Source organism: Clarias gariepinus, chromosome 10, assembly GCF_024256425.1.
Source record: "Clarias gariepinus isolate MV-2021 ecotype Netherlands chromosome 10, CGAR_prim_01v2, whole genome shotgun sequence".
NCBI classification, from domain to species: Eukaryota; Metazoa; Chordata; class Actinopteri; order Siluriformes; family Clariidae; genus Clarias; species Clarias gariepinus.
In genome coordinates, this window is record NC_071109.1 from 11,267,021 (window position 1) to 11,292,410 (window position 25,390).

At 39.3% G+C, this 25,390-nt stretch overlaps 1 protein-coding gene across 2 annotated transcripts in view; it reads right to left on the reverse strand.

Moving 5' to 3' along the window:
* Positions 1-25,390, reverse strand: part of nlgn3a (neuroligin 3a) — a 188,342-nt gene that overhangs the window by 3,205 nt on the left and 159,747 nt on the right. For both annotated transcript variants that reach the window (XM_053506451.1, XM_053506450.1), the window contains one exon: positions 19,018-19,807. In XM_053506451.1, coding sequence (XP_053362426.1) covers positions 19,018-19,807 — 790 coding nt within the window. The remainder of the gene's footprint in view (positions 1-19,017; positions 19,808-25,390) is intronic.

The following is a 25,390-nucleotide window of genomic DNA, read 5'->3' on the forward strand; positions in this document are numbered from 1 at the left end:
CGGAATTAAAAGTATTTAAAGTATTTTTTGTTCCACCTTGATGTCGTGACATATCAAAATCTACAAGCGCTCGTGAAAGAGGAATACATCATCTGCTCTCTACATCCTGACTACTGAACGATATACAGAAGCAGCAGCTCAGGTTTGTCTGGCTTTCCACAAATGAAGACACAATCGATAGTTGTTGCAAGCCTTTGGTCAAGTGGTGTCTTGCAACTGTTCTTCCACTTCATTGACCACATCCTCTTTTCCTCTAACTCTTCCGCTCTCCCTTTGGACCTTCTGCTTGACCAGTTTCCATTTCACAAAACATAGCAAACTGCTCTGAGTACTTTTTCATCTATGTACACAAATTGCAGCACTTTAGGTGCTACCGTTTGACTCGACAGTGCTTACAGTGCTTCACATGAACGGTGTAGAAATTGACTTGCATTGTGCTAGTGGGTTTTTTATGGTCCAAATTGTATTTGATTGTTTTCAGCTTAACAATATAAAGTTACCTGTGCTTTGTGATAAGGGCTGTTTATGAGATCCGCATTCTTTGGGTATTACAGTAGGTGGAAACTGACTGATTAAAAAAGTTAAATTCTTCTATATTCTTTTGGTAACTGAAGATACTGAAGAAATGCTTTCTGGGATTATGTAAAGAATATTGGAATTTGTGTGTTAAGCCAGTTTTACAGTGTATGATTTTGAAAAAAACAAACAAACAATGATTGTGAGCCTACCAATAGGTGTCTCAATGGTCAAACTCTTACACATCGTCTTTATCCTGTATTCAGGGTCAGGGGTAATGGAGCCTATCCCAGGAGGCTTAGGGCACAAGGCAGGGTACAAATCCAATGCAGAGCACACATAAAAGAAAGATGCAAACAGACTGGAAAAAAAATGCTCAACACCCCAAGTCCACATGAAAAACATTTTTTTTCAAGAAATCCAGTTTTCTGCAATAATACCTATACATTACATTTAAACTCCTTTCACTCTAGCCATGATTGTTGCATATCCTGTCCACGTACGTCCCCCGTCCCCACACTCCCCTACTAGAAGGCTTTACATCAGTGATAACGCTCTGTACCTGAGTACACGTGTGTATTTACGCTTTCTGACACAACAGGTGGCAGTACGCACTTAGTTGGTTTGCTACCGAACCAATAAATACAAAGAGAAGTACAAAGAAGTCAACCTCCATGCTACGCCTAATATTATTGATATTTCAGAGAAAATGTGAAGAGTGAACCTCTCGCTACATTATCGACTATAGCTGTACAGTACGGAGGATGAGATCGGGGCACGCTCTGCACTAACAGAGATATTGAAAGGAGTAGTGAAGTTGACAGTCACATTCTAAACATTGGTCTAAACAGCACTTCCATGTTTAGGTGCACCTGGCTTTCATATTTCATATTGTCACTGTGACCATGCTCAAGACTACTTTTTCAAGTGAACTATCAAATTGGACTACGGTTAGGAAGGTCTCAGGTTCAAACCTCACAACCACCGGTAACTTGGTAACCAAGTTACCACTGTTGGGCTCTTGAGCAAGGCCCTTAACCCTCAACTGCTCTGGTGTATAATAAAATAAAAATGTAAGTTGCTCTGGATGAGGGCGTCAGCCAAATGCCGTATTGTAAAATTATTCTGAATATGAATACGTATATTCTGAGACAGTCGTGTGAAAGCACCCTTAGACAGCCTTGTAAACCAAAATGGTTTATATCTGTCAAATAGTTTCATGTGTATACAGTTTTAAATGAGGGCTTCATGATAGTTAACAAAACCGAGAGCTTATGCAGTAGTTCTGCGACATTTTTTTTTAACCAAATCTTTGAAAAGCCAACTGCAGGGAACCTAAAGCCGCATGCCCAGGAGCCCAAGATAATCTGCTTTACAGCAGCTAGAATCAATGCCACACTTTACATATACAATTTATTTATGTCTAGCTTATGTTGAGGTATGGGTCTTTTAAAGGTTTTTTGAGACGGTCCTTTGAGAGAAGCATTAAACGTGAAGAATTATAAAAGGGCCATAAATGAAAGGATAAAGATGATTTGACCTCATGTAGATACCCTACCCTGTCCTGCTGACTTTGTAAATAAAATGGTGATTATCACAGCTTCAGTGTGCCTTGGCATAGACTCTACAAGTCTCTGTAACTATCCTAGGGAAATGAAACTCTATCCTTTTAATTGCTTTTTCCCTCAGGGGTGTTTTGATGATAATGGAGAGAGCTGTCCATTTAAGTCTGGATACCTATAGGACATAGCATAGGATTTACATTATCTTCATACTCATTATACAATTTTGTGATGCCTGTGGATAAATATGTACACCGATTAGATGTAATATACAACAGAAAAGATGATGTCCAGTATTGTGTAGGGGCAGCTCTGGCCCCTTTGGGGCATGACTCCACAAGACCTCTGGGGGGTGCTGTGGTGTCTGGGACCAGGAGATTAGCAGTAGATTCTTTGGGTAGGGGGTGGTGCCTCCATTGACCAGACAAGTGTGTCTGGTGCATCCCATGGGTGCTCAATCGTAATGGCATTTGGGGAGCCTGGAGGCCGGGATGATGGCTTTGGGCTCTTTGACTTCTGGGCCATGTGCATAGTGGGCTGTGGTGCATTGAGTGCCTCCTATCAAATGTTGTCCACCGGCATAAATGAGTTCTTGGTTCCCATGATGCTATTCATAAATGAGTTCTTGGTTCCCATGATTCCATCACTAGTTGATAAACAGTGTGAATATTGTGTTGTGTTAACTTTTATGGCTGATTATCATAGTAACGATGTTGAATCTATGATGGCTCAACACACACACACAAAAAAAGGGTCAATCTGTTTTTTAATTTGTTACCGGTAATTATATTTTCTTTTCTTTTCTTATTTTCTTTTCTTTTCTTTTCTAGAAAAAAAAAAAAAAATTTCTTTAATTTTTTTTGTGAAGCTGCTTTGAGACAAAGACCATTGTTAAAAGCGCTATATAAATAAAATTGAATTGAATTGAATTGAATTATATCTGTATTTATTATGTTTGCTTCAGAAGAGAGTTTTACATGGCCCTATGTACACGGCCTGAAAAAAAAGGATGAGTGCCTTGCATCAAGAGCGTCCCTTCTTACCCTGATGCGATCTGGAATAGGGTCAGTCTGGACTCATCAGATCATATGTCTTTTAACCATTGCTCCAAAGTCCAACCTAAATGTTCCTTTATTATTATCCTAACAGCATGTGTGTTTTTTTTGGCCACACAGTTGTTTTGTTCCAATCCTGTCAGTTCTCTCCACATGTGGAATTTTTCTTACTTTTACTATTAGACATAGCTGTGATTTCTGCAGTCGATTTTTAGCGTGGCAAATGTACCAAGCTGATGTTTATGGCCATTCATTATTCTTTTCTGACCGCAGTCCTTCCACGTAGTTGATGGTTCAGCACTATTCCTCCTTTCAGGTTTTAATAATGTGTTAGACAGTTCTTAACCCAATTTCCAGTAATTGTATTGTTTTCTTTGCTGCAGGACAATAATTTGATTCTTCTGAGACGGCGACTCAGAATTTGGTCAGGCAGTGTATAAGCCATCCTTTAAATATGAATGAATGAATAAATAAAACAAATCAATGCAATAAAATTTCCCAAGCATTATGACAGCATAGCAAAACCCAAAACTAGTCCTAATTGAACTCTCATTGCCGCATTTCTGTTTATTCCATGCTAAAATCTGCCTTTTCTAATACTCTAATCAAAGCAGTGTAACTAAAGCAAATTGAAATGTATTTGATCATCTTTTTTTCTCTCTTTATGTTTCCTCTAGCCTGTTCTCTGCTGTACAGCATTTACTGTTATTACTGTCTATATTTACGTGTGTACTCACGCCCACCCTTCCTGTCTGGGGGTTTATCCTGATGGCAGGTGTGATCTTCGTTCACTACATTTTCGTTTGTCTGCCTGGGACATCGTCATACTTAAATCTATTCTTATCATACTGGCTATATTCTGTGTTCCTTTATTTACCTGCTAGAAAAGATATAGAAGGTACAAATATTTAAATCATTTATATACCTTCTATGCTGATCTATAGAGGGTAGCCGGAAGCCTGGACACTATCCCAGGAAAATTTGGGCACAAGGTAGGGTACGTCCTGGACAGGGTGACCATCCATCACAGGGCACACATGCACGGCAATTTGGAAAAAACAGTTAGCCTAAGCTGCATGTCTTTTGATTAGGATTGTGGCAAAAAGCACGCGAAGATTCTGCACACAAACTCGTGGTGGGAATTGAACCCTCAACCATGGAGGCATGAGGTCACAATTCTAAGCACTGTGCCTCCGTCTTGCCTAAATGTACAAGTCGACATATTTTATTTCTATGGGGAAATGTAAAATGTGCCAAATTAAGTTATTGTCCAGTGGAATGGGAAAGAAAAAGGTGAGCTTTGGTTATTGTAAAATGTGTGCCAAGCTCCAACAACAAAGAAATAAAAGAAATAGTTTCAGCTTGATGATGGAAGTAAAAAGGTTGGAAATCAAGTGACAAGTCGGTATTTATGACAAAAGTTATGCCATAAAAATTCAGCATTCTGTGTTTACTTCACTTGATGTTTGGCCTGGATAGACGAAGTGCGTTGTTGAAATTTTCATTGAGAAGATGTTTCTGTTAATTACCATTTTTTTTCATATCAACAAATCAGAAATATGTTTTTGTGGTATTTTGTGGTAGGCATTAGATAATTATGTAACAACAACAGCAGTCAGTTGTTATTTTAAGACACGGAGGTCAGCCTTTCTGGAATAGTTCTTGCAAGAACAGGGCGAAGACGAGAAGTTTATTTGGAGTTACCAGCGTCAAAAATCACCAATTAACAGCACTCGGGTTGGAGCCGTTATGAAGGCTTTGCAGATCATGAGTAGCAGATACATCTCAACATTAACTGTTCAAAGGAGACTATTGCATATGGATGCTTTAGCATTGCTTTACACTGTAGAAAGAAATAAAAATCAGGAACGACCATGAAGATAGAAACTTTTGATCCCAAACTTTTGAGTGGTAGTGTAGTTAGATAATAGTGCTATTGTGTTTTATATGGTGGTCAGTATCTATACTGGTTTACTCTGGATGTATTTTTTGGTTGGGTAACAGTAAAACATCCGATGTTATAAATATTTATTTAAAAACTTTAACATTTTCACCATTTTCATAAGATAACTCCATTTTTGCAGTTTTAAGGAATATTGCGAACTGATAAAGAATATTTTGTGCATGTTTTCTTTGAGTCAGAAGGATGATTGTGGAATAAAGATTGTTGAAGATCTCGAGAAGTATTATAAGCAATACAAAAACTACAGTTTATAGCTTCACCAGCCTCTTTCTCTACCAGTCTGAGTTTTACTGCGGTAAATGATAATGGCTCCCCATCATAGTTCAGGCATGCATTGTATAATCTTCATTGTGTCAATCAGTCATCCTTTAAGGCTTATAACATTATCTTTATTATACATAAGCGCATGTATCTCATGTCTGTTTAACTTGTGTGTATTTTAAGTTTGGTAATTTTTTAGTTGTTTCTCTGCTTACCACAGTGCTTAGACTACAGTATCCCACAGAGTTTTGTTACAACATCCAAACTGCATAAAGTCCTATTTCACAGCACTTATCGTAAAAGTTATCTACTGTACGCTTTACTGATCACGTCACAATACATCACATCAGTTTTTGCTTGGTAAACAGGCAGATATGTGTTGTGCTCTGCTCCAAACTTGAAAGTTTAAAGCTTCTAAAATAAGATTACATAGGGTTTTTTTTTTTTTTGGTTAAACATTTTTTATAGACAATCTTGTATGTCAAAGAATAATAATTTTTCAAAATGAGTAATAAAAAATGAGTTTTTGTCTTGGAATACAAAGAAATAATAATTTTTACTTTTATTACAAATAAAAAAGTAGAACACTAGAAAACAGTAAAATATTAGAAATGAATAAAGCTGAAAATATAAAAACATGGTAAATATTAATTAAATACCTATATAATATTAGGAATATTAGTGTTTTCCCTGCCACCATCGCCCTCGGCTTGCTCATCATAAACAATCTGATCATTTTGATACACACATATTTCTCACACATTTCATACTAATTTTCATAAATCTTTTGATTCTGGCAAAGCTGCTTTCCGACAATGACCATCTACTAATAGAAATTGAATATGAAAATAATAGATATTATGGCGATATGCCTCATACTGTATGTAAGTACAAGTGCAACTCTTTATTATTTTAAGGCATGCATGCTATGAATGAAAAAGCTGCCCAAGCGAAACTTACACACTGTGCTTTCAGGCAGGCACCCACACACACGCATTTTAAATAAATGAATCAATAGTTCATCAATATTAATCAGCGGAGTAATGGGACATTGCTTGCTATGTAATGAAAAGGACATGAAGGTGCTGCGTCTGTACAGTGTAGCTTTTCCATTCAGTCAGGATCATTTTCGCTTTGCCTACCTGTCAACATTTTTTTAGTTGACACTTCTCCTGTCAGGTGTTTTCCTGCTCAAAGCCATAAATTCCTCTATATGCCATAACAGAGTGACCTAAATATCATCCTCTAGTGCAGGAAGACAAACCAAACCGACTAGATTCCTGATTCAGAGACAGAAGCTGTGTGTACACCTGCTGCACGAACATAATGCATTATTAATTCCAATTGTTATTTTTTTAATACTGTTCTATCTAAAGGTTTGGCAGACACAATATCTATGCACTATATATCTGGTGTATTCAGTATGCCAAGTTTAAAGAAAGCCCAATGCATCTCCCTCAACTCTATATGGGGAAAAAAAAAGAATGGAGCAGAAGCTTTTAGAGCAAATACGAATGAATAAATCAGCATGTTTCAGGGTGTTCTTCAGGTAGCAGCTTGTTTTTTTTTTTGATAAAGCAACAGTGGTGCAGGCTCTTGGCTAATTGCTTTGGAGAAACAGCACAGTGTGCATTGACAGCGAGCGTGCTGATAGAAAGTGGACCGTATTAATCATGACACTAAAACATGGGGTGCCTCGAGTGGAGGAGCTTGATGGACACACTAACACCTTCCCGCCTCCAGGGGTCAGCGTTTCCGCATCCACATTGAAGGCGGCTGGCGCTCATGTGCAAGGTGGCATCCAATTCCCTTTCCCCGGCACTACTGATTTACTAACTGTATTAACATATGGCATTTCGGACCGAGCGCATGTCACATTCGTTTCATGTATCCTGGGTGTGAGTGGAATAGTGAGGAAAGGGGGATACTGTACGAAGTAGAAGGCAGTGGCACAGCATGGCATGATATGATCTCATCTTCACATCCTTCATGCTCACGTTTGGAGTTTAATCAACAGATTCAAGGCATGAGCCCCACTAAGCATACAATCAACTTTGGAAAGATTTCTCATTTGTGAGGAAATATGGCACACTGGTGTGCTGTACAGGCCTGGGGTCTTTTTCGGCTCCCGCTCCTCAAGGATGTGGGAACCTGTTCACTTTCTGCGACACAAAAAAAGAGATGAGGGAATGAAAAAAATTCAATCCAGCCAAGAAGATGACACGTTTTTATTTCTAGTTTATTGCTGTTAATTTTTTTTTTTCACTTTCAGGCCAGGACTTTTAAATTCATACTGCTGAAGTGAAATCCGGCGAGACTGTACAGTATATCAGTGATGTGGCTCATAAATAACCCGTTTTATTAGGCTAGTAATGATCCCCGATGAATATTGGCAGACAGGCTATGATGACTTTGTAGCCGAATATCAGTAATTAAGTTTCAAAGGAGCAGGCGGCCGAGGTAAGGTCATATTGATCCTCCTTTGTGCAACATGCCAGAGAGCAGGACGTCAATGAAGGCTGCAGCATCAGTAAGTTTATGAATTCTTGCAGCACAGCCGGCGTGTCCGAGCCGCAGTCTGAACGGTGATAGGAAAGTGCAGCGTGTCAATATACGCGAGACGTTCTTGCCAGTAATAATCAGGGTAACAGACTGTGCATTGACTGCATGCATGGTGCAGTGCATACATAGTGGTACTGGAGTGCTGGTCAAGCTTAACTCGGGTCAGCAATGACGTTGTTGTCATGACAGTCACTCAGGAGGAGAAGCAGTAAGACGCATAGTTAGAAAGCTTTGAAACTTTGAAGTGTTTTTTAAATGTAGGTTGCGAAGATGAATAATTCACCACCTCTCTATGGAATCAATGCAGCATCTTGGTCTAATCTGATTTTTGCCATAAGCAAGCAGTATACATAGCTTTATCTGATTAAACACACATACACGCCTGCTGATTGTGGCAATAGTGTCAATAGTAAAGAGGAAGTGGACTGTGTGAAAGGGTGTGTATGAGTGGACAAGGCCCTAATAGACAACCTACTACTGTAACCCTCTTTTTCATATCGCTACTTAGCAACGAGTGGTGTGTGGGTGTGACATTCAAATCCGCCATTGTAGTGAGATTTCTGATCTCATTTTGGTCACCCCAAAAAATCTTTAGTGTGTATTACTGCCTTTCAAGACCCCTTTTTAGAAGAACAGAGGACAAGAAGACATTACTTCAAGCGTACCATAATAAGTGCCCAGTTTTGTGGGTGTTAACTATTTGTGTCACTAGACTTATAATAGTCATCTTTCTATTTTAACCAGTGTTTAAATCCATAACAGCTATGAAGCACACTTATGTGCTTAAAGTGAAAAAACTGCTTTAATCTAAATCTCTCTCATTATAACATTATAACTGTTCCATAGCAGTACTGTGGAATTATATCACTTTATCACTCACACATCGTCTATACCACTTTTTCCTGTATACAGGGTCGCAAGGGGCCTGAAGCCTATCCCAGGAAACGTACGGCATAAAACAGGGTGCCAATTCATCATAGGGCACACACACATACACACATTCACACACTCATTCACACACTATGGGATATTTGGGAATGCCAATTAGCTTAAATTGCATGTTTTTGAACTGTGGGAGAAAGCCGGAGTACCCGGAGGAAACTCACCAAGCATTGGAAGAAGATGCAAACTCCATGCAAACAGAAGTAGGAATTGAACCTGGCCGGTAATCTCATCCAAACCCTGGAGGTGCAAGGTGACAGTGCTCACCACTAAGCCGCCATGCCACCGGTAAAGTACAAGTTTAGTACAATACTGTACACCCTTATACAACTTTATACAGTTAGTTACAGCTAAGTAATCTAATTGGATGACAGGCATTTCATGAGTGCTGATATACAGCTTAACAGCACTTCCATGTTTAACTACATGCATTACTCTATCGCTAATCACTAAATGGCGGTCGCCAGCATGGGTGAAAGTAAGTTAATACAGTGTGCAGCACTGGAAATAGGGGAGAGCAGCTGCCTGCCAAAACTTACATTCAAAACTAGTAATGGAAGCACTTTCAGCAAGAAAACACTTGTGTCACGTTATATCATCTTAAACAACACTTTGTCTCTCAGTGATTGCCTCCAACCAGTTTGTGTTGTTTAGTTCACGGTTGAAGTGTACTGCAAGGCTAACTACTGTGGCTTCTAACACAAGGCTGATTTTTATTTGGCACAACTGGCATGTGAAACAAGGGATTGTACACCCTACATAGAGCACTAGCCTTCCATGTCATGCTATTTGGGATTCAACTCTGGAAACCTGAAAGTTAGCTGATATTCTGAAATGTAATAAGTGGAAATATAAAGAGAACTGTACAAGATTTCCCGCCAGTCCCCAAAACCCAGCTACTTGATGCAGTGCCAGTCCCAAACCCGGATAAAATGGGAGGGTAGCATCAGGAAGGGCATCCGGCGAAAAAACCTGTGCCAAGTTTGTATGTGCAGACCAGATAGTCTGCTGTGATGACCCCCTGCCAGGAGCAGCTGAAAAACCACCTTTCACCCCTGTTAATTACACAGTCAGTTTCCAGCTCTGGCAGTCGTGGTTTCGCTAGTCGTGCAAGGATATGTGTTGCCGGAGCAAAACAACAAATCTTACTCTGAAAATAATAATAGCCATAGATAATAATAAGAGCCAATAACTATTGTATAAAAGCAGTATCACACTCGAGGTCATGCTGTTGTGCTGAATATCATCATGGCTGCGTTCATGGGCATGATGTTAACATAAAAGCGTATCTGTAAAGGCTTTATGTCTCCCCTGAATCTTTGCTGCACTTTCACTTGTCACACGATGCTTTTCTGATGCTTATTTAGCCTCAAACTTCATCAAAAGATTAAATAACTCTTTATATTCTTACATAATGAAAGTGTAACAGTGTACAGATGTTTATCGCTGTTAGAGCTGATGTAAAGCAGATTAATAAGATAAAGCTATCAGGCGCAGGGCTTTCATTCTCCTGTGATATGTAACAATTTTGTGCACTGAAACTAATTTGTCGACCCATTAAACAACGTGTTCGCTCCTTACGCAGTTTGACATAATTAGGGTAGCATCTTAAAAAATAGATAGTTCTTAGATTTTACAAGGCTTCCTTAAGGGTTAATTTGATAATTAAGACTTCATAAACTCCAACAACATTCTACTTGAAATGATTTCTTATTGGGAAACATTGTTGTAGGTTTGCCCCAGAAGGACAACTAAATAACCATTACGAGTTACAAATTTTCAAATAGGGTATACTGAGACTCATGTGCATTCTCCAGTGCAGGTGTATAATGGTTTGGAAACAACATATTAAAATAGTTTTATTGTAAGTCTAGACTACCAAATATACACTGCTTGGCCAAAAAAAAGTGCTTTTAGCTTTGAGGGCACACTGTGGTGGCGAATACATGTGTAAAAATGATTCTTCATGCTCCCAGAACTGTCCATACTTTCACAGTTTGAATCGTGGAATATGCATGTTCAATCATAGCTCTTGCAAAAGTTTATGCATGAGAAAACCTGATCATTCAGTACATTCATGTAGTCAGCTGAACTAACTGAAGCACCCGCAGATCATAAGACTGCCTCCAGATGCTTGTACTGCACAGTGGGCACGATGCATGATGGATGCATTGCTTCCCTTTTTACCCTGACGCAGCCATCACTCTGGTAGAGGGTCAATCTGGAGTCATCGGACCACATGACTTTTTTCCAACCCTCCAAAGTCCAATCTTTATAATCCCTCATCGTTTTTTAAACACAGAAACACTGTTGAACATAGTTGTGATTCCTACTGTCAGTATTTCTTACTATGCATCTTTACTAAATATTTAAGTGATCTCCATAATTTTTTTTCCTGACCATATTTCATTCACAAAGTTGACGGTTCAGCACAGTACTAACAGTTTTTAATAATGTGTGTGACAGTTCTTAACCCAATTGCAAAAGTACTCAATTATGTTCGGTACTTGATGCATGCTAATAACTTGACCCTTCTGCATTGGTGACTTTTTTTTTTGGCCAGGTAGTGCACTTCCATATGTTTGACGGTTCTTTTGGGTAAGTGAGGCTTCTGGATCTCTGCTCGGCTGACTAAGAATGCTCCTCGAGAGCCAGTTGGACAAGCTAGAAGTTAAAAAGAGCTGCCCTGGAGCAGATTGGATTGAAAGTTGATGCTTCTGGGCACTGATTGTGAAAGAAGGAGACCAACTCCTCCAGAGAACTTGGTAAACAAATGTAGCTGGAGCCGTTCCTCTCCCAATATAAGGCCATGTGGCATGAGTCTTACCATCCTAAATTTATGGATGATGCAGTCCATCTGGCAGAGAAACACATACAATATATGCATTCACAAGCCTAAGAAACACAAATCCCATGATATTTGCTTCATGCAACAAACAGTCCATTGCACCACTGGACAGCAGATGCCAGGTGATGAAAGTGTTGTTGGTGTTTGCATGTTACCCTATCTCTCTCTATTTCTTTTACCATCTTTTCATCATTATGCCATAAAAGGGAGCTGGGATGGGACCCTCGGTAGGCCTGTTTGCAGAAATCTGGGGCACATCTGAAAAGACTGCTCCAAATACAACTGGGACAGATGTTTTAATTGATGGCAATCATGCAGCCATCCTACAACCAGAAAGTGTCATACAGAACACCAGGGACTAGACTTCAGGCCTTAGTGGACTGAGGCTGTCCAGAGACTCTAATACAAGGATACTAGTTGTAGGTAAATTTGAGGTGCAGCTCTGTTAGTGCCAGCTGAAACTGAATAGAAGGCTAAACAGCGAGTTTCACTTAATCTCTACCTTTTTTAGACCGAGACATTAGGGGTACTAATTGGATGGAATTTCGTTACAGTACTTAACAGTGGGCTTAGGACTGGGTGAATCCTGACAAGAAGGACGATCTGAAGCGTGTGTGGCCTTAGCAGTCGGTTCTTTAGGTGAGGATAAGCTCTAATTAAACCGCATCCCTTGATACTGTATCCAGTCAAACCCAATCTTAAAAAAAAAAAAAACAACACACCACTTTGTGAACAGCATTGTGTTCACAAAGTGAAAAATATTAATAATAAAGATAAAACTTTATTATGTTTAGCATGTGTGTAAATAGACACACACGCAACCAACCCCTCAACATGCTTTTGGACTGATTCAAGTAGGTACACGTATCCTTATATACTGTACCTGTACAGTACATACTCGCATCCGTCCAAAAGCATGTTGATGGGTTGGGTGCGTGTGTTTATTTACACACATGCTAAACATAATAAAGTATTATATTTATTATTAATAATTTTTTATGTTAAAAATTAACAAAACTTAAAAAGTAAAATGGTTATGTCACATAACATATCTCACTTATCCCACTAAGTCTGGTATCTGTGATTTCCTTTATTATCTCATTAAGCACCTAGTGATCCCAGGGGAGCTTGGATAGAGTGCACGGTTTCCTGTACGGGGCGAAGAAGGAACATTTGTCACATGTTAAGCACAGGTTGGACACACTAGACATGATGGTTTCACTCATGGGAGAAATGTGTGTCTTACAGGCTGATCTACTCCACCTATGGGATTCTAATGAGCACAAAGTTCCTCTGCCAGTAGGTGTGCCAGCAGTAAATGACTGCTAGAAATAAATATGACATGGCGCTAGAGAGTCAACTACAATTAAATGTGGCTTTTTAATGCATCCTTTCTCACTTCATAATGCATCAGTGACCATGGCCCCAAGGACCACCATATCTAAAAAGATTTGCTGAAAGAACCAGAGGAATTCTTGTCAATTTCTGATATCTGAATGCTTAAGTGAGGTGTCGAAAAATAAACACCAACACCCATCTATACACATGCTGATAATTTTCTTTACAGGTCATCATTTATGAATAATGCTATTCAGGTTCTTAATGATTAAAATAAAGGACAGTTCCAGAGGGTTCAGAGAGTGCTTTTTGTTTCAAGGAAACCAAAGTAAACTGAATACGTTTTTTGTTCTCACAAGGTCTAAACATATCTGAAAAACATGAACCACAACACACATGCTTGCGTGATTAAGGAGAAACCTTGAAATCTTCTCTGTTGATGCGGCCAAACTTTTTTCAACTCACAATTCGCACGTTTCTCTCTCCAGACATTTTTTGGAATCCAGCACTTTAGAAGCTGCTTGTAGCTCTGATGTTATTGGAGCATAGATCATAGGACTGTGGATCATAGACAGTCGCTTAATATTTTTTCACTCTTCATTATGGTCCATAAGGAGTGATCAGATTAGATGGAAAGACGGCTATCATTTATTAACTCATGGTCCTACATGTTTGGCCGACGTCACTATTCGGAACGTAGTGTGATGGTAACAAATCTGTCACTGCACATTTTCTTGCTGTTATTATTGCTTTTTATTGCCAAGTGCAATGTTATAACTATAGCCATACTGCCTCTAATGCTAATGTATGATCTATGATCCAAACAGGGAAGTATAGAGGTGGAGGTAGAATCATTGCAAACCAGTGATTGCTCAAAAGCAATCATTGCTAAATTGTCCTGATAATTGCCATCTTATTGCAATGACTTCTCTTCCAGAAAGAACAGCACAGCAATCTCCAGTGTATCAATTTCCTGCTCTCTTTTCAAATATTTTTTTTCCAGCAGCTTCAGGAGGCAATATCTCAATTACACCATTTGTTTATCCACTGTATTGCTTTCTTCTCGCTGATGTAAGTTTACACTTTCCTTCCATGATTCATGTACTGTAAAATATATAATGTTTGCATTCTAATGTTTTTATACAGTATACACTATGTTTGCTTATATGATAAGGTTATATATTAGTGCATTATATGTTCACAAGATTTTAGAGTGTTTCTGTGGGAATTCGTGCTCATTCATTCTGTAGAGCATTTAATAGGTCAGGCACTGATGGTGGACAAAAAGGCCTGGCTCGCAATCTCCTTTTCAGTTCATCCCAAAAATGCTTGATGGGGTTGAGGTCAGGGCTCTGTGTGAGCCAGTCAAGTTCTTTCTTACCAAACTCATCAATTCAATTTAAATGTATTTGTATAGTGCTTTTACCAATAGTTACTGTCACAAAGCACCTTTCCAGAATTAAAAGAAATTTATAAAAAAAAATTATAAAATCTGTGAGAAAATGTGTGTCACAATGTTCAGATTATCAATTGTCATCAAACCATGTCTTCATAGTCCTCGCCCTGTGCACTGGGGCACAGTAATGTTGGAATAGAAAAGAGCCCTTCCCCAAACTGTTGCCACAAAGTTGGAAGCATAGCATTGTCCAAGATGTCTTCTCCTCTGCAGCAGAGGTAAGTTTTGGTCTTGCCTGGGATGGTCTCCACGAGAGCCAGTTTCATCATGGTGCTTGATGGGTTTTGCAAATGCACTTGACAATGATGTTCTAGCAAAAACTATTTCAGAAAGGCTGTCTTAAAATAACTACTGACTGTTGTTGTTGTTATTACATAAATAAAACCTAATTCCATATGTGTTATTTCATAGTTTCAAAATCCCAGTGTTGTAGAATGTAAAAAAATAAATCACTAAACAAAAACAAAGAAATCTGCAAGTATAGATTTCTATAAAAAACTGTATATATAACTTGTGTTCAAAAAGTCCTGGAAAAGTTGCTTGAAATTTTCCCAAAACTAAATTTGTGTTTTTATTGCCAGTGCCCCAGTAGAAAAACACATCCTTCAATAGTTAAAATTTTTACACAAAAATACATGACAAAAAACTAATCAGATAAATACCTGTACAGTCTGACAGACTGGCGGCCAAACAAGAGCACTTCAACGCACTCCTACTACTTTACGTAGCGGAGAGACTTTCTGAATGCACTGTATATATACATTATGTCATATTGACAGTCTAATTAAAAAGAATTGCTCTGTCCTTGATATGAAGAATAGCATACATTTTTTTTCTGCAGTTGCCTTTCGATACGACTACTATTTTATACAAATCACATTTTGTCCTTTTGTGTTAAAACAATGCATCCACAGCGGTGCTGCTGTATTTAGAGGCTCATCTGTTCCACCCATATTATAACCATAATCCACTCTATATTTCACTTTGGGCCGCCTCTTAACATTAGGCATTATTAATTTGTACCTTGCCCAGGAACGATTGCTCCCCACTCCCTAGCATTCACATTATTTTTGTACTCACTCTTGCGTATATTTACAATCTCCGATACAGCAGATGGCAGTATAAACATATTTGGTTTGTGAGTCGCTTTCAAACACAAGAGAAGAAAAAAAGAAGGTTGTAAACCTTTGCACTATGCCTAATATTATTGATAATTCAGAAAACTATGTGAAGAGCGTGCCTTCCTAATTCATTAGCCATGGCTGTGCAGGTCAAAGGAGGAGGTTAGCGTGTGCTACGTGGACACAGAGATTTCGTACGAGGCTAATGAGCTGGATATTCAAAATGATACTCTGTTTAATTTTTGTCATTTTAATCCAGGTGCAGTTGAGGAATTGAGCCATACATGCAGTATTAGTTTATTCCTAAGCGCCTGGCGCTGAGCTGCATTACTAATGCACAGTTCGCCATAATCACACGTCAGACGGAAGCTGTTATACATTTAATAAAAAACCCTAAAGTGGAATTGTTATAAAACTTAGGCAAATCATTTTTCTGAATAAAAACACTTATTTTTTATCATTAAACGTGGTTTAGAACTGGAGATTTCTTTACAAGAGAGGTGAATCATTCACATAGTGCACGGAAAACACAGGCGACTTATGTATAAAGTGAGATTCCTTGGGTTGCAAATGTTAACGAGTCACATAAATAAACAGTTTCAAATCCATATATCTCCATATAACGAAATGCAGCAGTACTATTTAAAATATCACAGATATCAAAGATAAAATAAATAAATAGATAAAATAACAATGTAGTGTTGGATACCCAAACTCATATTCCCATACTTGGTCTGAAAATAATCGTTTTCATCCCTAGTGTTTTCTTAAGTAGTATGTGTGGGCTTATGCAGTAGGCAAAAGATGGGAAAATAATATCATTATAAGAATAGATCAGGATTAGTAAATGTACTATGGAATAACATACACCTGTCAAAGGAAAAGCTCTAGGTTTATAACTGTGTTGTTATAGCATAGATCAATATAGACTCAGACTCTGTAACAAGCCACTTTGTTAGCTTAGCCTAAGTTAATTAGAATATTGGCGGCAACTCTTCTATCGGTAGCTGGGCTTAAACTAAGAGGCTATTGAAAACAGAGAGGGGTGCAGTTACACAAACCGTGCATGAGCTCTTTTAAACCGCAGTGGGACTGACCGTGGTCTTTGCTGAGACAAAGCCAAAAGACGAAGGATGTAATTAGCTCCAATCCTGGGAAAGAACAGGTTGGCCTTGTGTAATGGGGCCAGCTGACGTTTGAGCGTGGTCTCCTCTTTGTCTGAGTGCACTGGCTTGCAAATTCCCCTCATTAAGATGCAGCAGTGTCTTGAAGTATTTTTTTTTTTATTTACTTACCAAGCTTACATCATGTGAAAAATGTGGTTTAAGCCAAAATAAAACAAAGTAAAAGGTACAAGTATTATTTCAGTGCTAAGTGTGAAGGCACTGCTAATTGAATTTTCCTTCAAACAAATACACCTCATTTACGATACCTTCCATGAATGAATAAATCACCAAACACGATTAAAGTTACAGTGCTAATGATGTGTAAATGAATAGTACTGTATATGTAAACATGCTATTGCTGTTTTGACAGTGTAACCCGAATCACTAAATTGAGGAACAAGTGGACAGGCTGTCATTTTCTGCACATAAGTACAAAATATTCATTTTTCTGTTGGATCTGAATTCATGTCAAGACGACTTGTGTGAATGAAAACAACAAAACGAGAAAAGAAACGAAAATATTGTACTCAAAAGAGACTGACAATGGATAAAAAGAAACCCTGAATAACAGCGTTCCTCTGCTGAAAAGCTCCTGAAAAGAAAGAAATGATGTGAAAAAAACAACTGGATGGGGATAGACTAGTAACACAACTGTCTCTATAAATACAGTGTTTTTTTTTTAAATCACAAAGTTGAGCTGGTGTAGCTGGAAAAATGGCAAGAGACATGGGTTAAAAATGCACAATAGCTTGATGACTGATTTGGGAATAGAAATAAGACTAATTCTTGAATTCTAATCAATCATGTAAATGAATTGAATATATTTGCTTTTCGTATCAAAAATCCATTAGGATAAATGACTAGCTGTTTGCAATCCTTTTTTTTTTTTTTTTGTTAAAAAAATGTCACATTTTACTGCCAATAAGTATTTTAATATCTGTTTACTTTTGCAATGACTCAAGATAAAAAAAAATGGAATTCAGGTTTGGGAATGATGCATGTTGCTGACCTCCACTCACACAGGTTCATATAACGGAACTAATGTATTACACATATCAGATTTATAGAGATGGCAAAATCTGGGTCATCTCATTATAAAACAGCTGGCATAAACAGAACAGCTGGCATGACAAGCAAATGCAAACCGCTCCACTGGATTCCTGGACAAGGTGTGGTTAGGTCAGCTGGGTCAACAAGCAGGTTGGGTTGAAGGACCATCTACAGTACTGTAAGGTCTTCACTGAACTACTTCTCAAATATTTAATCAGTATTTTCTGAGCTCTATATCTAATCCCCTAACCTTTAGAAGTTACAGAAACAAGAGCAGGATAAGTATTCCAGTTTAGAAAGGACACTACGTGTCACAGAGGTACGCTCTTTGCAAAACAGAGTTACATAATTTTCACAACCTAGTGTTGGACAAGTCTAGTTCAATGCAATATGCTCTCATAAAGAAAAAAAGATGCTATTCATGATGCTACTCTTGTGGCCAGAATGTGAAATAAAATATATTATATAGAATATGAAATGTGGAGTACCCTTAAGCTGTGTGGCTTTTCCCAGACAGATGTTTGTCTGGAGGCTTTTCAGAGCCTTTTGCACATTTCTTTTTTAGAAATCCAACTGAAAATCTAACTCATACTCTATCTTATTTTCCAACTTTATCTTTTGTGTATTTTTAACATTCGGAGAAATGTCAGACGATGCCATTTTATTATGAATAGCAAACAGGGAAATTCACGCAACCAGAAACATGAGTAATCAATATATATTTTTGTTTGCTAGGAACAGTGGTCATCAAATTAGATTTGTTTTTGTTAGACCCGATTACAAGGTCTTCTCATACAAATCCATAATGTTTTTGCTCTGGGCAAAACTGAGCCGAAGAAGAGGAGAGGGAAAAAAGTCAAGTCAGCTGGGGAGCTGGTGATCGACTGCAGAGACTGCAGCTGATCGATGCTGCCTCGGGCAGAATGTCATATGGTGCCAGATAATTTTCTGTTTTCACCCCTTGTCGCAATCTTGCAGCACATACAGTATTCCCACACATGATCTAGACTATATTTTCACACATAAAGCACAAACCCATACACATTTAAAGATTAATGTTGTAAGGCTTTTCATGGTCTCATCTTCATTGCTAACTATCATCTCTGACACTGCCCTCCAGAAGCCCCAGACTAAACTTATAATATACTAGAATGATTTACTGAACAGCGGCACTCACCCAGTCTTGGCGAAGTTAGTCCAGTAGGTCATAACCACGGCGCTAAGCATGACATCATTCTTAGAGAAGTTGCAAGGGAACAGGTCAGTAGGCCCGATCATTGGAATACCAAAGACATAGGGTACTTCATCTCCATGTGCCGCGTCTGACCAGGCGGGTTTCATCAAACTCTGGCAGTGGTGATAGAAGGCATAGAAGTAGGTGGGCGAGCCATAGCGAGCATGCAGGTCAGCCGTCACCACCGACGGTTCCACCCACTGATGGTCAGTGAATAGTGCGACGAGGGTCTTGCGGCGTGTTTCTGGGTTGTCTCGGTCAGCCCAATCCGTGTACATGAACTTGATAGTCTCCCTCAGAGTGTCCTTCCCCTCTGGGTAGCCATACAGGCTGTCTACAAAGTCAGAGACAGAGAAGTCGAAGTCGTTGCCTGAAACGCCGTCTTCAGAGTCCACAACGTTTTCCACAAATCGTAGGCCCTCGCCCTGGTTCACGCCCAGCATGATGTCGTAATTGAGAAACTCGCCCTGCTCCATGAGGATCTCGGGGTCATCTGGGATCACATCACCATCAATCACTGGCCCGAAGGCCACATGGTAGCGTGCAGGCTGGATGTCCTGCTCTACTAGCTCGCGGGCGTTCTTCTTCCGTAGGCAGTGCACCATGTCCATGGTATCCAGCACATTACAGCCCACCTTCTCTGCAAGCAGACGTGTATATTTCACAGGCTGGTAGTTGACAGCCCAGCTGGATAGCGCTGAGCCGCTTTGGATGATGGCACGATGAAACAGACCTGCAAAAAAAAAAAAGAAAAAGTAAGGGACATAAACAAACTTTTCAAATAACACTTTGAGCAGTGAGTGATTGTGACGACTGGCTTTAATAATCATTAAAAAGAACATTTCTACATTAATGTTCAGTCTATAGTTAATCTTTCCATTCTATTGCCCTAAAATGTGGCACATGGATAAATAGAATCATTTATCAGACATGTAGACAGATGGCTTTGTATAGCAATGCATTTATATAACAGGCAACATTTGCTATGTGCATATATACTACTAAGATTTTCTCAGGTTAAAAGAGTGCTGGGCTAGAGTTCATATGTCGAAATCATACAAAGCATCTGATCACTGGTTGTGATCCTCCATCAACACATTCACACCCACCTCCTTGCTAAAGCAGAGTAGTATTCACTCTTTGCGTAGGAACAGAACAGTATGACTTTCCATAGCCAGTACCAAAACTGATGGAGGTTCAAGTCTCTCTAGCGCTTGGCTGCTCAGTAAGTACTACTAACCGCTCCTCAACCATAACAGTTGTGCAGCAAACGGAGCCAAAGCAGTCTGCCTACACATGCACTGCTATTGGAAGGCTATAAATATAAAGAGGAATGGGCACAAACGCCTGTATTACTACTGTACAATGGCTCTTGTACACCTCAGAAATGATCAAGAGATATGTGCTTGCACACAGTTGGCAGCCCAAAATAGCTTGGGCTCTGATATAAGGTGCACTCTTGCTGCAGCAATGCACTTTTTTTTTTTTTTTTCCAGTTTAGTCTGTTAAAGGATTACTGGCTCAGCCTCCTCGGGGCAATCTCCTACCTGATTGCACAATTGATCTGAAGACCTGCATGCGCCACATAGCCCCGATGCACACTGACAATGTTTGCCAACCACTTAGGCCTTCTCATTTGCAGCAAGATAACGTTTTACGAGCCAAATGGTGGAGAAAGGAAGGACCAGTGCAAACATCGCTCAGTTTGCACAGTGTACGCTGCTAATGAAGTTTTGTTTTTTCACCGAATTCCCTGTGCTGATTAGGTCTAGAAGAATAAATTCATACTGCAGTTTTCCTCCCCGACAATGTTGCTAACACTTCTAGAGGACAATACAGAATAGATCAGAGACTGATTGTCTCTGTGTGAGTGTGTATAGACCATAAAGCTATGAGAATACACTAGCGAGAGAGTGGGCTGTGTGGCACTTTGCTTCTTGGAGCAGCTCCATGGCTGAAGCTTTGGGCAGGACAGAGGCCAGACTCCCCGAGTGAGCTGAACAGATGTCAAGGATATCACTGAGCTCTCTGAAGCATTAGCACAGTATGTGCAAGATGAAAGATGGCCACCTTGGGGCTGAGAAAGTGGCAAATCTGTCCCTGCCCTCGCTCTTCGTATATTGACCTAATGTTCTCCTCTGTTCTTTGTGTTCTGCTGGAAGCCTTGTGCAACATCATAAAAGTGTTAAGCCTTTGATTGTGGTATCTTGCGTATAACTGTAAGCCAAACCTTTACCCTTAACCTGCCTCTGAAAAAGATAAATCACCTTAGGCGTTATTCCTGGCTACTTCTCCTTGGCCAGCCAAATGGCCAGAGGCGTTAAGAGCCATTTTTGACTCACAACATTGTCGGCTACATTCCCGACTATCCCCTGTGTAACCATGTCTGTTTTTGCTATGGAGGAGCATCAACCCTGCCTCGGTGACTCGCTGATTGATTGAAGTAATTATTCTAGACGAGGGTCACCTCGCCGAAGTACAGCGGATACAAATTACTAGCTGACTGAGAAATTGCCTTGCAAACAATATACTTTGTACTTTTAATTGTGTGCCCAGATCTTTATTAATACTAAATTATCCTCAGCTCTCAGCACTTTACGTTTACATATGAGTACTTATTATCCTCTAACCTATATGTATAACTTCATACCCTATATCTGAACTCTTTGGAACAACCTCTAAAAGAAAAACTTTGTTAAATGGTGCTATAGAGGTTTTTTTTTATATTACAAACACAGAGAGCAATGGACATTATTTCATTATTATTATTATGTTATTATGAAATGTCAATCAATTCATGGTTCCGTCTAGTTTGGGAGGTTTATCTACTTCACCTGTTTTAATTATCTAATTTTTTTTCTGTAACTGAGGACTGCTGCGAGACTGACTGCGAATGTTTTGTCTCTGCAATTTTTGTTTTCTCTGTCTTTTTATAAACTGGGTGAGTAAAGTCAGGGAACGTGGGCCCCATGAAATTCAATTTGGTGTTTGGTACTCAAGAATTTGTACTTTATTACTATACTTAAATATCACTCTTTGTACCTAAATCGAGTATTAACAATATACAAAGAAAGTCTTTTCAATACTTTGTAATACTATAATGATTTTTTATGAAGGAAAGTAGTTTTTTGACTTTTACTCAAGTGCAGATTTAAACGCAGGACTTCTACCTTTACCGTAGTACAGTAACATTTAACCAATGGTATTTTTACTTTTACTCTAGTACAGGATTTGTATACTTCAGCTCCATCCATCCAACTAGGGGTCTCTCTAGTCCAACTGTAGGGACAGTGGAGGCCAGTGGTGAACGCTATATCTATTCCCCTTTTTACGATCATTGTAGAACCTCAGGTCAACGTTTGTCATGGTCAAATAGCCTAATGTGCAAATTTAAATAGAGTACTTCTACTTCTATTAAAGTAATATTTTACCGACTTTGCTTTCACTCAAGTACAGGATTTGTATACTTCAACTAGAACTGAATAGATAAATAACTTAATTTAACAATCTGAATGCCCTCTCCCCCCACCAGTAAAGATTTCATTATTAAACTATAAAATATGTACACACATAGTTTTTAACATTATAGTTTTGCTAATTTAGCATTTTTCTGATTGCAGATTTGACTTTCTTTATTGCCATAATAACTTTGAATAAAACATGTGCTTTCCAAAACTGTAACTGTAACTTTCCAAGATCTGCAGACCCATAGGTATTCCCAACACAAAATCAAACAATGTTCATCACTGACTCTTTATCCTTAATGAATATTAAACAGTCATGAAAAAATGATTCACCTTTCTACATAAAACATGAAGAAATCTAATGACATTTTGCTTGATGAATAAAAATGAGATTAGACAAAAGCGAAAGTTTGTGTGCTCATTTTGCACAGATGATTATACGAAGCCCATAAAGGCGTGCTGCATGCTAAACACTGGGCCAGGTGGAGGAAGGGCTATGGCAAGAGGATGCCGCTGTAGTTATGTGCATTAGCTAATCACCTAACAGATCTCTGTATGCTAATGTTAAAGCTTTGTGTTTGGGAGGAAATGCTGTCAGGCTTCTAACTTATACACATCCACATTTTCTGTATTGTACGTATATCCTGTCTAGTTAGCTATTTCTTTAAGTAGATAGATAATTTCTATGTTCTTATGTTGTTTTATGTGAATGCAGTTTAATGAATTTCATTACAATCCAAAATATATTTGTTATAATGGACGCTTGGGAATGTTATTATGTATGCATTGTATGAAACACCAGATAGAGGGGCCTTCGGGCTCTGTTTGACATGGGTGCCGAGCGCATAAACCTGCAGGCCTATCCATCAGCGAGTGGCTTTGCTGGCAGATTGAGGTCATGGTGAATTATGACAGGAGCTGGGAGGTAATCACTCATTTGGCCCAGCTAAAATGCTGCTGCATGCCTGGGCTTCGTCGACCTCGACTGCGTGCCTTCTCCTCTCAAGACACTAGTTAACCAGCTGCATAGCAGATGCTCTGATTGGCTGATGACAGATATTCACTACAGATACAAACCGGTGTCCTTGCACCATGTGTATCATCGTACAGTATCATGATATGTGGGCTATGAATTGGTACACAACATACGATGAACATAACATCATAACTAGTGGCAAAAGAACAACAGAACTCTGTCTTTTTAATTTTAGCAATCAGTAGGTGTGAAAAATGATTTGTCTTTTTGGCTCACCACTAATCCCTGCAGATCGATCCAGAGCAGCTGCATACACTCTTAGAAAACAGGGAACTAAAATAAGTAATTGTAATAATTAAGTAATTGGTGGTGCCCTCACAAGAACAAATGTGTTTTTTTTTTTACTTAGTAAGGTGTATGCTCCAAAAGTAGCACTTTGCCTTAGTAGTTGCACCACACTGTTGCCCCACAACTCCAGAGTTAGGGGTTCGAATCTCATCTCCCGTTTCATCTGGGTACTCCGGTTTCCCCTACAATCCTAAGGTATCCATTGTAGGGGGATTTGCAATTCCAATTGGCCCATAGTGTGCGAGTGTGTGTGGTGTGTGTGCCTGAAGTTTGCAAGAAGTTTGAGGTCCACAGCAACGTAAATCTCCTTTACAGCACTGCTCACGATGGTGGCTTGAGTGGATGCATGGATGGAGTGTGCTTCAAAGTACTTTTAAAAGCTAATTAAAGGTACAAGAGTCAGCCTTCAGGTTTAATTATTTACCTTCAATCACTTATAAAGGTAAACTGTACTCACATTACCATGAAATAGACAGACATCAAAGTTACCCTTGAAGCTTCCACTCCACTCACAGGGCAAGTTGAACTGAGCGAAAACCGGCGCTGACAGCAAACCCCTTGTCTCAGAGAAGTGTCAGGAGTTCCTGTCTTTATAAGCTTCTCTCCAGTGTCCACTTGCTACTTCACTCACACACACACACACACACATACACACACTAGCACATTTGCACTCTCACTAGTGATTATGGCATTTTAGCCTTGCAGTGCTCTGGGCTTGTTCCTCTAAGTCACCTCCCTAGTGTGGATGCAAAATCCCTCAAGTCTCTCTGACTGCCATGGATGACTCGGATCCCACAGCAGAATCATCTCTTCTTCAGCCCAATGTGCCATTATCATCACGATTTTCTCGCTCTTGCAGTCCAGGTTTACTGCAAGGCTTTTTCACTGGTGATGCCATTTTAACAATGCCTCCTGCTTATTCACCAGCTCCTCTTCCTTTTATTTAAGAGGCCAAGTACGGAAGCGGTGGGGATGTAGACTATTCATCCAGAACGAATACATCTCTGTCTGTCTTGGCTCCTACCTTTGACTCGGGATCCTGTCTCCATAGTTACGACATATATGGCAAAAACTCATGCTAGGTGCAGTCAAGCAGCTACCTGCTTCAGTGTTATGTTAATTTTTTTTTTCTGAGAAGGCAGCACAGAGGATCCTATTATGCAGCAATTTGTCTCCAGGGCCAAGCATGATTTCTGTAATGGCACAAACTTCCTACCTATAGATTAGGCTGTAGAATAGCTGTAAATCGATTCCTTTGCAGTCGCAAAGGGCAAACACTGCACTCCACATTCCTGTCCTCAAGCAACAGCAATCCCAGGAGTTATAATAGAATATAACACACTGGTCGGTCGTCCTCACAGTGTGTAAAATGTACCAGGGGATTATAATTCCTGACGCTGTTTTACCATGTTAGCGTATTGCATCATAAACAATGGAGTATGACATGAGATGCCATCACCTGGGCCATTACACTACTGAATCACACCTCTGAGCGCATTTTGCCCCCCATCCTATACTGCATCTTTGC